The sequence below is a fragment of the Siphateles boraxobius genome, unplaced genomic scaffold (genome assembly GCF_051911475.1).
Source record: "Siphateles boraxobius isolate OS27281-9 unplaced genomic scaffold, OSU_SipBor_1 68, whole genome shotgun sequence".
NCBI classification, from domain to species: Eukaryota; Metazoa; Chordata; class Actinopteri; order Cypriniformes; family Leuciscidae; genus Siphateles; species Siphateles boraxobius.
Window position 1 is genome coordinate 5,887,501 of NW_027509195.1, and position 15,154 is coordinate 5,902,654.

At 40.2% G+C, this 15,154-nt stretch overlaps 1 protein-coding gene and 1 long non-coding RNA gene across 6 annotated transcripts in view; one reads left to right on the forward strand and one right to left on the reverse strand.

Moving 5' to 3' along the window:
• rbbp8l (retinoblastoma binding protein 8-like) overlaps positions 1 to 15,154 on the reverse strand; it is a 34,408-nt gene that overhangs the window by 1,175 nt on the left and 18,079 nt on the right. For 4 of the 5 annotated variants that reach the window (XM_077214277.1, XM_077214275.1, XM_077214274.1 and 1 more), the window contains exons 9-22: positions 11,336 to 11,450; positions 8,520 to 8,624; positions 4,318 to 4,360; positions 4,131 to 4,226; positions 3,946 to 4,058; positions 3,374 to 3,449; positions 2,962 to 3,146; positions 2,591 to 2,643; positions 2,423 to 2,493; positions 1,647 to 2,346; positions 587 to 716; positions 480 to 514; positions 270 to 363; positions 109 to 196 (exon numbers count right to left, since the gene is read on the reverse strand). In XM_077214277.1, the coding sequence (XP_077070392.1) occupies positions 111 to 196; positions 270 to 363; positions 480 to 514; positions 587 to 716; positions 1,647 to 2,346; positions 2,423 to 2,493; positions 2,591 to 2,643; positions 2,962 to 3,146; positions 3,374 to 3,449; positions 3,946 to 4,058; positions 4,131 to 4,226; positions 4,318 to 4,360; positions 8,520 to 8,586 (1,749 nt within the window). In that variant the 5' untranslated portion in view covers positions 8,587 to 8,624; positions 11,336 to 11,450 and the 3' untranslated portion in view covers positions 109 to 110. Of the gene's footprint in view, positions 1 to 108; positions 197 to 269; positions 364 to 479; positions 515 to 586; positions 717 to 1,646; positions 2,347 to 2,422; positions 2,494 to 2,590; positions 2,644 to 2,961; positions 3,147 to 3,373; positions 3,450 to 3,945; positions 4,059 to 4,130; positions 4,227 to 4,317; positions 4,361 to 8,519; positions 8,625 to 11,335; positions 11,649 to 15,154 lie in introns of those variants that run through there. The other variant, XM_077214273.1, reaches the window with a different exon arrangement.
• LOC143722768 (uncharacterized) lies at positions 3,004 to 7,571 on the forward strand. Its single transcript, XR_013196993.1, has 3 exons — positions 3,004 to 3,153; positions 4,012 to 4,094; positions 4,338 to 7,571. It is a non-coding gene; the product is annotated as an uncharacterized LOC143722768 (long non-coding RNA).

The window sequence follows — 15,154 nt, forward strand, 5'->3', positions numbered from 1 at the left end:
AAATGAAAAGAAAATGAATATATGAAGCAAACTGAAAAAGAAAACAGTGTTCATGAAAATACTAAGGGCAGACAAATAACATAAAACATGGAAAAAATAAAAAGAGACCTTCATCCTTGATCTGGGGCTGCATGGTTTCCTTGAGGTCCTCTGCTCGGCCGTATTTTCTTCTCCTTTAGCGAGTGCAGGAAAAGAGCTAAGACGGAATAATGAGTCAGAAGTGAAGATGCTTAAAGTATTTATTGAATGAATAAAAGATGACCTCTCACCATCAGTATCCTGCCCAGGTCTTTTTCTGCTTGTTTCAATGTTGTTGTTCTCCTTCTCCTCTTGCTCCATTGGTCTGCTCCCAAGATCAGTGATCTTCAAAAAAGATCAGTGACCACAAAAAAGTCACGACTGATCTCATAATATCAGAAAACCTCAAGTAAAGCTGCATGCAATATAAGGACATAACATTCATTCAATGCTGAGTTTACCTGTCCTCCAGCTTTAAGCGGCTCCATGACCACAACTGGAAGACAAAACAGATCGATTAAACACAGTCGAATTAAACTTAAACTGACCAATGAGAGTGAAGCCTTACCTGGTTGGAGGGAAAGGATTAGTGATGGGATTTTCTTGTTCTCTGAGCTGAAAGAGGTTTCAGCGGCTTGAGATGTTTCACCTTCTTTTAACTCTTCCTGTTCTATACATATTTCTTGTGCTTCCTCCTGCTGTGTAAACATCACAGTCAGTTTTATTTTTATACCCATTAATACAAACATATATGGAGACCTGCACATGACATTTAAAGAAGAAGAAAAAAGATATCATGGTCCCAAAAATAATTAATTTGTTCATTTTAGGCAAATTGTGGCCATGTTAAACTAAAACATCATGGCTACAAATTAGAAGTCATGTTTGAACTAAAATGAGGGAACAAATTCATAAAATGTGGCCTCTAATTTTTTATTTGTGGTGACAATATCAATTTTGTTTTTCTATATTTCATGTGCGAGGCTCCATGAACAAGCACAGCACAGAGAAACGTTAGTTTGCTTGTCCAACAGTTACAGTATATAACACAACTGTTAAAAGAGTTTTATAAACAAGAAGTTAATATTGAGTTACTGACAGTTTAGAAATTTAGTCTGTTTGTTCTAGTTCTAAACCAAGCCAAAGCAGAAGTAACCTTTTCATGTTACCGAGCCGGGACCACTAGTTGTGCAAGATCCTATATATGCCCCTTCCTCAATGCTTGATACATAGTGAGTTATCGCTATCTTGCTCTAGCTAATTGAAGCAGCTTTTCTTAACCAGTTAGCACTGCGCTAAGCTGTTAGGCTACGGTGTTAGCTTGCTTCCAGAAAGAAAACTGAAGACCCAAGACAGATAAACGTTTCATTTGTTGTGACATTGTGGTTTAGCTGAGCTAAGTGCAAAGCTGTTAGCTTACAAACCGAAGACAAACAAATGTTGAGCTTCACAATCTTTAAAGTTGGTAATATAATGTGATGTGCAATTTATAATTATGTTTGTTCAAGTATAATTAACATTTTAATTATTTAAAAATCATGTTACCATGATACGCTATACTTTTTAATCAGGCTCAGCCAATGGAATGGCTTTATTGAGGATGTTTTCAAGCATCATTTGAAGTCTACCTGTGTATTATTATCTGCTGTCTGCTGGTCACTTTGAGGGCTCGATGGACATTGAGACGACGATGAAAGTGTAGCAGGTGGTGAGGAAGACAGAGGCGAAGATGCATCGCTCTGTGAGTGTGTTTTCTCTTTCTCTTGGCTTTTTGAGCGCCCTGAGTCAGACAGGTCCAGTGGCGCTTCCTCTTCCTCCTCTCTTAAATTCTCACCAAAAATCCTCTCTGACTGCGCGGCCAAGGCTCTCCACTGGGGCGGCGCTTTAACAACCTCTGTCACTTTCTTTTCTCTACTCTCTACATGCTCTGAGAGGTTTCTGCGGGACCAGGGCCGAGGGCTGCCAGGCGTTGAGCCGTGCGTGCGAGATGTGCTGCTTAGTGGGACCAGTTTAGGGAAACGTCGTAAGCTTGAGCTTAAAAATGGGCTCTGGCTTGAATTAACCGCTATCCCACCACTAACACCAGAGCCGGCCGCTTCAACCGTTACCCAGTCAGTGGATTCAGAGAGTGGCCATGGGATAGACATGCCACCAGTCTTGATCGGAAGCGGCCGGTAGGGGACGGGGGCGTGGATTTGTTGCCGGCTGCTACGTTCCTCAGAGGCAGCAGAAGAAAAAATAGGATTGTTCTTCAGTAGTCTAAGAGGAGATGGGACAAGAGCAGACAAAGGGGATTGTCGGTGCTCCACCGAGTCCACGCTGGCAGGTCTGTGGGCACATGAGGCGAAGCATTAAGATGGGTCACAATCTTTTGTCTGTGTCTAGTGTCAACGAGTCGTCTCACCTCCTTTCAGTGCCGTGTTCATTCCCCCATCTCACAGGGCTTGCGGCGGGCAACATGGTCTTATTAGATTCCTGAGAGAAACACACATTTCAGCAACCAATGAGACACAATGGAACAACCAACTTGAAACAGCAAAAACAGTATTTAAAAGAACAAATTACTGCTTACAAATGAAAACGCCTTGCCCCAGCTTTGCATGAATCTGTGATCAGATGATTTTTCTGAATAGAAAAAGGATATTACAGATGTTTTCATCAGTACATTTGGGAGCATGCAAAGAATGTTTGCCAGTACCAGGCACACATCCTACACTGTATAATACAGTCAAACCAAAATTTATTCAGACACCTTCAACATTTCTCACATTATCACAGAAAAAAGAAAATAACACTTAAGCAAAACATGGTCAGGTCAAAGTGTCTGAACAATTTTTGGGCCCAAAGAGACTTACTAAGAATAGTAATGTTTCCAAACTTTTGACCGGTACTGTATAGTATAGCATTTGTTTTCATATGTCAGAAATGTCCACTGTAACTTACCCTGACTGTCAGTTGGGCTGTTGACTGTCTCTCGTTTCACAGTCGCTGCGGGTACAGTGGCGTCCCCTGGTGGAGGTTTGCTGGACTTCAGCCCTGAGGTCAGTAGAGTCACAGCAGCCGCTGCTGTGTCAGGTGACATCTTGATCTCTGGGCTGATTGTGTCCTCTGAATGGCCATTCTGCCGACTGAAAGGTAAAAGGAGGAAGCTTGTATTTTCATTCATGACTATTATATACATGATCGCAAGCCAAAGTGACCATTTGGTACAGACCGCAATATGTTGGCCAGTGTCGCATAACTACAGTTACAGTAAATCAGATTGCGCCACTGTGTGACAGGATCTGAACATTCCCATGATAAACAACAGTAGATGATAGCACACAAATGCCAAGGAAGCATGCCAAGAACTCACGTCGATAGATCCCTCAAGCCCTTCAGCTCCTCTCTCAGTCTGTCATTTTCTTTCTTTAGAGCATTCATCTCACTCACTGCAACAGTGAACAAACAGGAATATCTTCAATATTCATATATTCCTCTGTGAAGAACTCCATAACAATAAAGTAAAAACTATAAAGAGTGACTGACCCATGAATGTTGTGGTTTTATTATATGTTTGTTTGTAACATGTAAACAGTCAAACCAAAAATTATTCAGACACCAGACATAATTTTTGATATTTTTTTTTACTAGTGGGTGCAAAATAAAGTAAACTGAGACATATTATAACCCAAAAATTCTTCATACAGTGGATTACCAGTAAAACGTATTATTATTTTAGTATTTTTAGATATATATTTAGTTTTCATTTTAGTTTAAATTGAATCATTTTAAGTCCTTCGACAAACTTCAACTCCAACGTTTTTCTTATAATATTTATATTTGATTTTTATTTCACCAAACGTTTTAATAGTTTTAGTTAACAATAACAACACTGTGTCAATGACACTATTTCTTCTTCACATAAAGGCTCTATTTATAGCTCACCCAGTACAGAGATGTGCTGCAGACTCTGGAGCTGAGAGTTTTCATACTCCTGTTGTCTTTTTTTAGCCACGTCCTGAGTGACTGTGCACCTGTCACACAACCCGGCCCGCAACCTGAGGATCGACAAGACACGTTCAATGTGGGCAGCGGTATGTGAGATTACATTTACGAATGAACTCACAAACCTGTTCTCCAGCTGTTTGATGTTCTCAGTGAGAATCCGCTGCTGTTCTCTCATCTGCTGGTTCCTGTTGTAAAGTTCTTCCATGCGCTTTGTATCGCTACAACAGAACGCACATAAAACATTAATGACATGGACGTCAAATTGATGTCAATCGATTTTAGCTTGAAAAATATGGTATTTACACTCACATATTCTTTTTATTTGTCAGCTCCATTACTTTCTCCTGCAACACTGTAGAGAGAGAAACATACATAGTGAATCTGGACAACTGGAGAGTGAAGCGCTGGATGGCACAAAGGAAAGCAGAGGAGGCAGTTATGATTTTACAAGTGTTTACATATCATGTTTTGCCTTTTTTTTTTTTTTCACAATTTTTAGGCATTAATGTGAGTCACAATGTGAATTCACCCCACCGTTATTCATTAAACTATCTCCTTTTGTGTTCAAAAAAGTTAAAAAGAAGTGTCAATTTCATACTAAGCAATTTTGAGGAACACTGGATCTGTTTTTATGCAAATGAGAAGAGAAAATGCTCACATTAAAGTAGAACTACAATAAGCATCATGGTTTATTAACGTCTCCGCAACTCACTTCCGATTTCTCTCAACATGAAGGTGTCAATAAATGGGAAAACAAAGTAGCTCAGATATTTTGTTGTAAATTTAAATGTAATGCGTCCCAACACTGGATGCATGGAAGCAACAAGAGATGGGCACTCGAGTTAAAGACTCGGACTCAAGTCGCACTCGAGTCGCATTTTAATAAACTTCAGACTTGACTCGGACTCGACCAAAGGACTCATGAATATTTTAAAAACTACTCAAGTCTTTAATCCTTATCTACTAATATGATAAAAAAAAAAGTGTTTTATTTGAATGGTTTTATAATATCTGCGTCATGGCTATTCCCCCACGTGTCGCGGTAGTTGGACTTCGGACCCTTGTCATAGAATTTGATTATGTAAGTCTGTGTATTGCGTTGCGTGTAACTCTGAAATATCATAATGAAAGTCCCATGAAACATGACGGGAGAAACCGTGCCATTTGTTCATTTGGGTTTATTAACATGTCAAATTGGCTAGATGCAAAGAATGTGGGAAATAAATTAAAGACACCGGAACGACGATATCATGAGACATCGCATCCACAAAGCTTAGTCACATTATACTGTGGTGCAGCTGCACGGCTCATTTGGTGATAAAGTGATAAAGAGTTCAGACTTGACGGTCTCCTGCTTAAAGACTTCAGACATGACTCAGACTCCAGTGATAAAGACTTCAGACTTGACTCAGACTCCAGTGATAAAGATTTCAGACTTGACTCGAACTCCAGCTTAAAGACTTCAGACATGACTCCGACTCTAGTGAGAAAGACTTCAGACTTGACTCAGACTCCAGCTTAAAGACTTCATGCTTGACTATGGCTCCAGTGATAAAGACTTCAGACTTGACTCGGACTCCATCTTAAAAACTTCAGACTTGACTAAGCCTCCAGTGACAAAGACTTCAGACTTGACTCGGACTCCAGCTTAAAGACTCCAGACTTGAATCAGACTCCAGCTTAAAGACTCCAGACTTGACTCAAACTCCAGTGATAAAGACTTCAGACTTGACTCAGACTCCAGCTTAAAGACTCCAGACTTGACTCAGACTCCAGTGACAAAGACTTCAGACTTTTTTCGGACTCCAGCTTAAAGACTCCAGACTTGATTCAGACTCCAGCTTAAAGACTTCACACTTGACTTGGACTTCAGCTTAAAGACTTCAGACATGACTCAGACTCCAGTGATAAAGACTTCAGACTTGACTCAGACTCCAGTGATAAAGACTTCAGACTTGACTCTGACTCCAGCTTAAAGACTTCAGACATGACTCAGACTCCAGCTTAAAGACTTCATGCTTGACTATGGCTCCAGTGATAAAGACTTCAGACTTGACTCGGACTCCAGCTTAAAAACTTCAGACTTGACTAAGCCTCCAGTGACAAAGACTTCAGACTTGACTCGGACTCCAGCTTAAAGACTCCAGACTTGACTCAGACTCCAGCTTAAAGACTCCAGACTTGACTCAAACTCCAGTGATAAAGACTTCAGACTTGACTCAGACTCCAGCTTAAAGACTCCAGACTTGACTCAGACTCCAGTGACAAAGACTTCAGACTTTTTTCGGACTCCAGCTTAAAGACTCCAGACTTGACTCAGACTCCAGCTTAAAGACTTCACACTTGACTTGGACTCCAGCTTAAAGACTTCAGACATGACTCAGACTCCAGTGATAAAGACTTCAGACTTGACTCAGACTCCAGTGATAAAGACTTCAGACTTGACTCGGACTCCAGCTTAAAGACTTCAGACATGACTCAGACTCCAGTGATAAAGACTTCAGACTTGACTCAGACTCCAGCTTAAAGACTCCATACTTGACTCAGACTCCAGTGACAAAGACTTCAGACTTGACTCGGACTCCATCTTATGCTTTTTGTACACCTAAAGACTTTGAAAAGATTTAGAAAAGACTTTATAAGATTATCAGCTCACATCTAAAGACTTGGGTTCAAAGTTTTTAGTCTCAGACTAAAGACTTGCGATAATATCAAACATGTTTGATATGAAAGACTAGAGAAAGACTGGCATAAATCGGGTCGCCGACTACAGATTATCACCTCACATTTAACGATCGAGACGACGGGAGCGCGCCGAGACTCCAGTAAGATTCCTAAAGACTGCCGGTCTTTAGTCTGGGACTGTGAAAATCCTTTGGTGTACGCCCGGCATTAAAGACTCCAGACTTGACTCAGACTCCAGCTTAAAGACTCCAGACTTGACTCAGACTCCAGTGATAAAGACTTCAGACTTGATTCAGACTCCAGACCTGACTCAGACTCCAGTGACAAAGACTTCAGACTTTTTTCGGACTCCAGCTTAAAGACTCCAGACTTGACTCAGACTCCAGCTTAAAGACTTCACACTTGACTTGGACTCCAGCTTAAAGACTTCAGACATGACTCAGACTCCAGTGATAAAGACTTCAGACTTGACTCAGACTCCAGCTTAAAGACTTCAGGCTTGACTCAGACTCCAGTGATAAAGACTTCAGACTTGACTCGGACTCCAGCTTAAAGACTTCAGACTTGACTCAGACTCCAGCTTAAAGACTCCAGACTTGACTCAGACTCCAGTGACAAAGACTTCAGACTTGACTCGGACTCCAGCTTAAAGACTCCAGACTTGACTCAAACTCCAGCTTAAAGACTCCAGACTTGACTCAAACTCCAGTGATAAAGACTTCAGACTTGACTCAGACTCCAGACTTGACTCAGACTCCAGTGACAAAGACTTCAGACTTTTTTCGAACTCCAGCTTAAAGACTCCAGACTTGACTCAGACTCCAGCTTAAAGACTTCACACTTGACTTGGACTCCAGCTTAAAGACTTCAGACATGACTCAGACTCCAGTGATAAAGACTTCAGACTTGACTCAGACTCCAGTGATAAAGACTTCAGACTTGACTCAGACTCCAGCTTAAAGACTTCAGACATGACTCAGACTCCAGTGATAAAGACTTCAGACTTGACTCAGACTCCAGTTTAAAGACTTCAGGCGCGACTCAGACTCCAGTGATACAGACTTCAGACTTGACTTGGAACCCAGCTTAAAGACTTCAGACTTGACTCGGACTCCAGCTTAAAGACTTCAGACTTGACTCGGACTCCAGCTTAAAGACTCCAGACTTGACTCAGACTCCAGTGACAAAGACTTCAGACTTGACTCGGAATCCAGCTTAAAGACTCCAGATTTGACTCAGTCTCCAGCTTAAAGACTTCAGACTTGACTCAGACTCCAGTGATAAAGACTTCAGACTTGACTCGGACTCCAGCTTAAAGACTCCAGACTTGACTCAGACTCCAGTGACAAAGACTTCAGACTTGAATCGGACTCCAGCTTAAAGACTCCAGACTTGCCTCAGACTCCAGCTTAAAGACTTCAGACTTGACTCGGACTCCAGATGAAAGACTTGTGAACATCTCAGGAAGCAACACTCTCACAGAAGTCACTGTCAAACTAAGAAGCTTTCTATTGGTCTATAATTTAAACACAAGCAAAATCTGCGTTGGGAACTTTTTCGCCCTCACACGAAACTCCCAATTGCGTAGATTCCTTTTGCAAAAACTGGATTTCGTAGAGAACTGTAAATGACACCACACCTTTTTTTGTAGTAATGTAAAGATGTTTTACTGTTGATTGTTGCTGTTAAGGAAGTTTGTGAAATGTGCATCTATGTTAAACAGAGTTTTGACCATATTTTGTGTCAATAATACAGATATAGTGATAAATGCTTTGGTGGAATCTCAGTCAAAATTGTTCAAGACAAAAAAAGGAGGGCGGTCTTACCCTCTAACTCATGGTCATGGACCTCCCGCAGTTTCTGCAGGAGCTCAGAGAAGCTCTCCACAGCCATGCTGGTGTTCCTGCACACCTGCCACTTGACTCGTCTTCCTACGGATAGGATAGGAAGGAAAAAATATTAGAAAACTGTAAACGAGATGCAGATGCGTTAAATCAAATCTTGATTAGAGAACAGTTGGTGCCAGTTCACGTTCTGCCGTTGCCCTGGGTGAACCTTTGAATTTCTACACTCATATATACCAAGGCTATAAAAGGCTGGTCTTGCTTAACCGGTTTTGCAAGGTGAGCACAGTAGGCCTAACTTTATTTGTGTATGCATTTATTAGTGTGTGTAAATGAGAGAGCGAGAGAGTAAGAAATAAGGAGAGATAGCTTTTTCACAACATGTGTGTGTGCTAACCTTAAAAAACAAACAGGATCAGGAAGTTTATTTTTGACCCATGTAATACGCCGAAGGGTTCAATTCGACACATACCACACTAACTTCTACATGACATTCACCTAATTTTTCTTGAACTGTGCCATCTACAAACATCCACTCATTTGTCTCATAAATGACGGCTTCAAAAACCTTTACCAGAGCACTGAAACTAAACGATTCCTGGCGATTGTCATGATTTACGTATAAGCTTAGTCACATAGAATGATTGCAATGTGCTGAAATGTGAATACATAATTGATATATACACTATTGTTCAAAAGATTGGGGTCAGTACATAACCCATCAAAGTGACATTTATAATGCTGAAAAAGATTTCAATTGAAAATAAATGACGTTTTACTAACCTTTTTTTTATTTATCCACGAATCCAGAAAAAAGTATGGTTTTCACAAAAAATATTTTGCTGCTCACAACGGTTTTCAACATTATTATTAATAATAATAGTAATAATAATAAGATAATAATGTTTCCTGAGCATCAAATCAGCATATTAGAATGATTTCTGAAGAAATTTACATCACAGGAATGAATTACATTTCAAAATATGATCAAGTAGACATCAGTTCTTTTAAATTGTAATAATATTTCAAAATATTAGTTTTTACTGTATTTTTAATCAAATAAATGAAGCCTTGATGAGCATAAGAGACTTTCAGAAACATTAAAAAACCCTACCAACCCCAAACTTTTGAATGGCACTATATATAAATACTGTGACAGTCAAAACAGACGCTTAGTTTAGGCTAGGCACTGTAAATTATGCCAGATACAAACGTTTCCCTGCACTGTCAATTTTAAGAACAATCAACTTGGAAGTTTAAGTCATTTCAACTTAAATGACATTAAACTGACTTTTTTATTTTGATGAGTTAAAGCAATGTAAAAGCATACTTTGTCATAACTTATTGATATCATTTTTTACAGTGTGTAAGAGTGCATAACTTGTCTTAAAGCTGATTGCAAACAAGCACATTTTCTGAGTGCAGGGTGTTTCATTTTGAATGAAGAAAGTGGGAAATCTGCCGCAAAGCTTCATATAAACATCTAAATACATTACAATAGCTAATTACAGGTTTCCAACCCTTCTACAAGACTTCTGCCAACAGAGATACACAGCCTGCTGCTGAGGGCTCTTAAGAGGGTGTGGTTACACACACACACCCCCACCCCCACACAATCGTTTTTGCATTTTGATCTGAGAGATTTTCGCCTGCTCCTTCACTCTCTCTACATGTCAGGATATGTTAGCTAACAGTTGTGAATGTTACAGCAGCAGGAGCAAGAGGGAACCTGTCTCTCAGATCTGCAAACTTCACATTTCACACACATCTACACACACACACACACACACACACACACACACACACACACACACACACACACACACACACACACACACACACACACACACACACACACACACTAATGTTTTAAACCCACTGCTTTGAGCTGACTTTGCAAATATGATTACTAACAGATTTTGCAAACACAAACAGGTGCTAAAGATTAGATCTGAGCACTGAGCCCCCAGTGCCCTTGACCTTTTGGGGTCAGAGGTCATACATGCTGTCACTAAAAAGTGGAAAATTACATATTATAATGTTATACAAAATCAGTCAGTTGGTCAGCAAGATGTAAAAGTGAATTCTGAACAGGCATTACGCAATCACTGCCTATGATTTAGCTTGGTTTTTGTTTTTTGGCATTTGATGGATGTTTGAGTTGTCCGTTTTACATGCTGAAGTCAACAGAGGAATATCAGTTTAATATCACGTGGTATATTACCATAGGCATGACAATCAAAATAGGAGAGAGAGAGAGAGAGAGAGAGAGAGAAGAGAGAGAGAGAGAGAGAGAGAGAGAGAGAGAGAGAGAGAGAGAGAGAGAGAGAGAGAAGCAAGCAAGTGAAAGAAAGGAAGTGTTTATCATGTTTATCAAATGTTTAACATGTACTGAAGTTATGATACAAAGTTAACCACCACATTCTTATTAGCATTCAATTATTACCTTTTAATAGTTTGGTATAGTTTGAATATTCCAGTTAATATAAAAACAGAAAAACACATGAAACAATATTGTTAATAAGAAAAATAGATAGACGCAGATGGAATTAAATGCAATACTACGACCAGATGAATTCATATCACTGATCAAATAAAGAAGAAATATTCTAAAGTCACTCCACCCAACTGAAATAGCTTGAATGGGTGATTGTGTTTCATCTGGAAATATATGGGTGTGAATTTATGTGTTGCGTTATTGATGACTGATCACATCATGCAATTGCTCAATAAATATCTATCAAACACACATGACACCTGATCGATACAGTGTGTTCAGGTGAAATGAGTTCACTCACCCCGTGCCACCTTGTGGACGTGAATCACGTCACCTGCCAATCACGCGATGCTGTCGGTCTCCTCGTCACGCCAGTGTCCTCCGGAGCCCCTCGGAGAGTTACATCGGATGGAAAACTATTGGGAACGAGAAAAACATACAGAGGAAAGGTAAAGAAGAGTGTTTAATACGCCCTGCGCTCCTCTCCTCCCGCTCCTCCTCCCCACTGACAAGGAGCACAGGTTTGAGCAGTTCCTCGCAGCGGCACACAAACACCAGTTTTCCCCTGGATAAACCGGTCCTGCTGAAATCCCACTAAACCTGCCCGACCACAAAGAAAAAAAAACCTCAGAAGGATATAGAGAACCTTTAGACACACAAAGCCGCTTTATTCTGCTTTGATTTGCTCTTTCAATCTCAAGGAACCAAAGGCCTTTATTCAGCTTCATTGGAGGGGCATGGGGAAATTGGATGTGTTTATTTACTACGTACACACGTACCTGGTGTCTTTTTAAATCCTCATATTTTATGATAATAATTATCAAACTGAATGATCTGTATCAAGACGTCATATGTTGCTTTGCAAAACCTTGAAGCAGCATTTGAGGTTCCTCAGATTGCCCACACAGGGCAACCTCCATACACTCATTTTAACGTTACTCAAATCTCTAACTGTGCACCTTTAGAAAAATGAATTGTGGTTTTACTATAGTAGCTAGTGTAAAAACCATTATATTTTGGAGTAAAAGCAAAGTAACCACACATTTAACCATGGTTTTACAACAGTAACCATAGTTAATTTACACTCACTGGCCACTTTATTAGGTACACCTGTTGAACTGCTCGTTAACATATCTAATCAGCCAATCACATGGAAGCAATTCAATGCATTGCATCAAGGCTGAGATGATTATAATCATTTACAATAATAATAATAGTAGTAATAAAAAAATAAAAAAAAATCACATACACAGGATAAGTGGAGCTGGTTCCACGCTACATGTCTCGGTTTTTTTAATTGCAACACACTAGCTGACATACATATACGTCCATCACGAGCAAAAAAATAAATAAAAGGGAAGAAAAAAAACAGCAAACAAACATGGTAAGCATGGCATGAGTGTAGCAGCCGGAGGTGGGGAGTGCTCTTGGTGATGAAGGGGGCCTTGGGCCCCGGAGCGCTTCTTCTTGGTGGCCCATTGTAGTGTGGCGTGGGCGGGGGGCTAACTTATGCCGTGGCCAAAGAGGGATCGGAGGCAGCCTTTTTTTAATACCACATTAGTAATAGCCTTATTAATGTTGTTGCCATTATTACTATTATTATTGTTATTATTTGTCCTCTTCCTTGTCCTCCAACCTCCCCCTCATTCCTGATGAAAAGACTAGTTGCTATTATTATTGATACTACTATTACTATTATTGTAATTTTATATAAGACTATATTATCATATCTTCCTCATCCTCATCAGTAATTTTTTTGTTTATTATTATTTATGTATTAATTTTTATTACATCTATTGTATCTGTAAGATGTTCCTCTGTTAAGATATTTCCACTTACACACCCAGTTATACTTGCACACACTGCTATTATGTATGTTTTGTGTGCATATGTTTATTTATGTGGCCTTGGTGTTTTTTGTTGTATCAGTCAAATGTAAGTATTTGATTGCATAATAAAAAAATAATAATTAACAAAAAAAAAAAAAAATTAGGTTGAGATGATCTCCTGAAGTTGAAACGAAGCAGATGGGGAAGAAAGGTGATCTAAGTGACTTTGAACGTGGCATGCTTGTTGGTGGCAGATAAGCTGGTCTATATTTCAGAAACTGCTGATCTACTGAGCTTTTCACGCACAATCATCTCAAGGGTTTGCAGACAATTATCTGAGAAAGAGAAAATATCCAGTCGGTGGCAGTTCTGTTGGAGAAAATGCCTTGTTGAAGCCAGAGGTCAGAGGAGAATGGGCAGACTGGTTCCAGCTGATAGAAAGGAACAGTAACTTAAATAACCACAAGTTACAACCGATGTCTGCAGAAGAGTATCTCTGAACTCACAACATTTCAAACCTTTAAGCAGATGGGCATCAGCAGAAGACCACACCGGTGCCACTCCTGTCAGGTAAGAACAGGAAACGGAAGCTACAATTCACACTGACTCACAGAAAATTGGACAATAGAAGACTGGAAAAACGTTGCCTGGTCTGAGTCTCGATTTCTGCTACAATATTTAGATGGTAGGGACAGAATTTGGCCATGCATGAAAACATGAATCCATCCTTCTTTGCATCAATGGTTCAGGCTGCTGGTGGTGTAATGGTGTGAGAATATATTTCCTTGGCACACTTTGGGCCTCTTAGAACCAATTGAGGATTGTTTAAACGCCACAGCCTACCTGAGTATTGTTGCTGTCATGTCCATCCCTTTATGACCACAGTGTACACATCTTCTGATGGCTACCTCCAGCAGGATAACGCACCGTCACAAAGCTCAAATCATCTCAAACTGGTTTCTTAAAACTGGTTACCCAAATGGCCTCCACAGTCTCCAGATCTCAATCCAATTGTGAGTGCATGAGTACATGTTTGTAACAAGGTATGATGAATCAGGGCAGAAGGATGCGGGAACCGGCGAACATTGAAAGACTTGAATTATAAAACAAACACAAAATGAAAGTAAGAGGCAGCCCCTCATGGACGACTGCTGCACGCACAAACAAAACATAACGTAAAGTCTAGGCCTGGTTATCTCCTCCTTTTATGCTTCCGTAGCTCCGGTGAGCGTGCAGGTAACACTGATTATCAATCGCCACTGGTTTCACACCGTTCTCTTATGGCCCTTGGTCCCGCCCTGCTTGCCACACAAGCCTGTGCTCTAACAGGAGTACCCTGTTCCCTGCTCTTCCCCATCATAGCGAACGGCAGTAGGCTCCGGCCTACAGTGAATGGTGGCGGAAAAACACAAAACGAAAGTTAAAGCGGTAGCCCCACACGGATGACTGCCGAACACATTAACAAAACATAACGTAAAATAGTCCAGGCCTTGTCTTCTCTCGTCCTTCACTGTCGTCGCTCCCCCTTTTATGCCTCCGTAGCTCCTCCGTGAGATACAAGGCCGGTGCGGCACGCAGGTGGCGCTCATTATCAATCGCTACTGGCCTCACGCCCTTTTCTCGCGGCCTTCGCCCCGCACTACTTGCCACAATGTTATTTGTAGTAAAACCATATTGACCACATTTTCATAATGGTTTTACTGAAGTAACCTTAGTTCAAGTATGGCATTTGTTCTAAAAGCATAGTAATAATATATATAATTAAAGCTGCAAGCAGCATTTAGCGGTGTTCAAGCAGTTAAGGCCTTTAAGGCCGTTAAGCACAAAAGCATCAAAAGACATTAAGTTTTATTTTGCATTAATTTAACCACTGACATAATAGATGGAAAAGACCATTTACAGCCAATACAGGCAATTTACCATAGGAAAGATATGGTTTTAAAGCTTTTTAACAGTTATAGCGCCACCTATTGTCCGATCTCCATAAAATTTTGCATGCTTGTTAATGATGTTATGTCACATATGCTCACCAATTTTTTATTTATGATTTATAGGCTTTTGAGTGAATTTTGCCACGCCCATTTTCTAAATGACCCTGTTATAGTGAACCAAAGGGCAAAGTTCAACTTTTTTTTCGATAATTATTAATCTAGAGAGTCCAGAGAATTGTCCTAGACTGGTCTGGTTCCGATCGGGGGAAAACCTAGGACAGGTTTGCAAAAGTAGGTTTTTAATATATTCGTGAATATTTAATGAACGGTTTGATTGACAGCAATGGTTCTAGAGGCAAA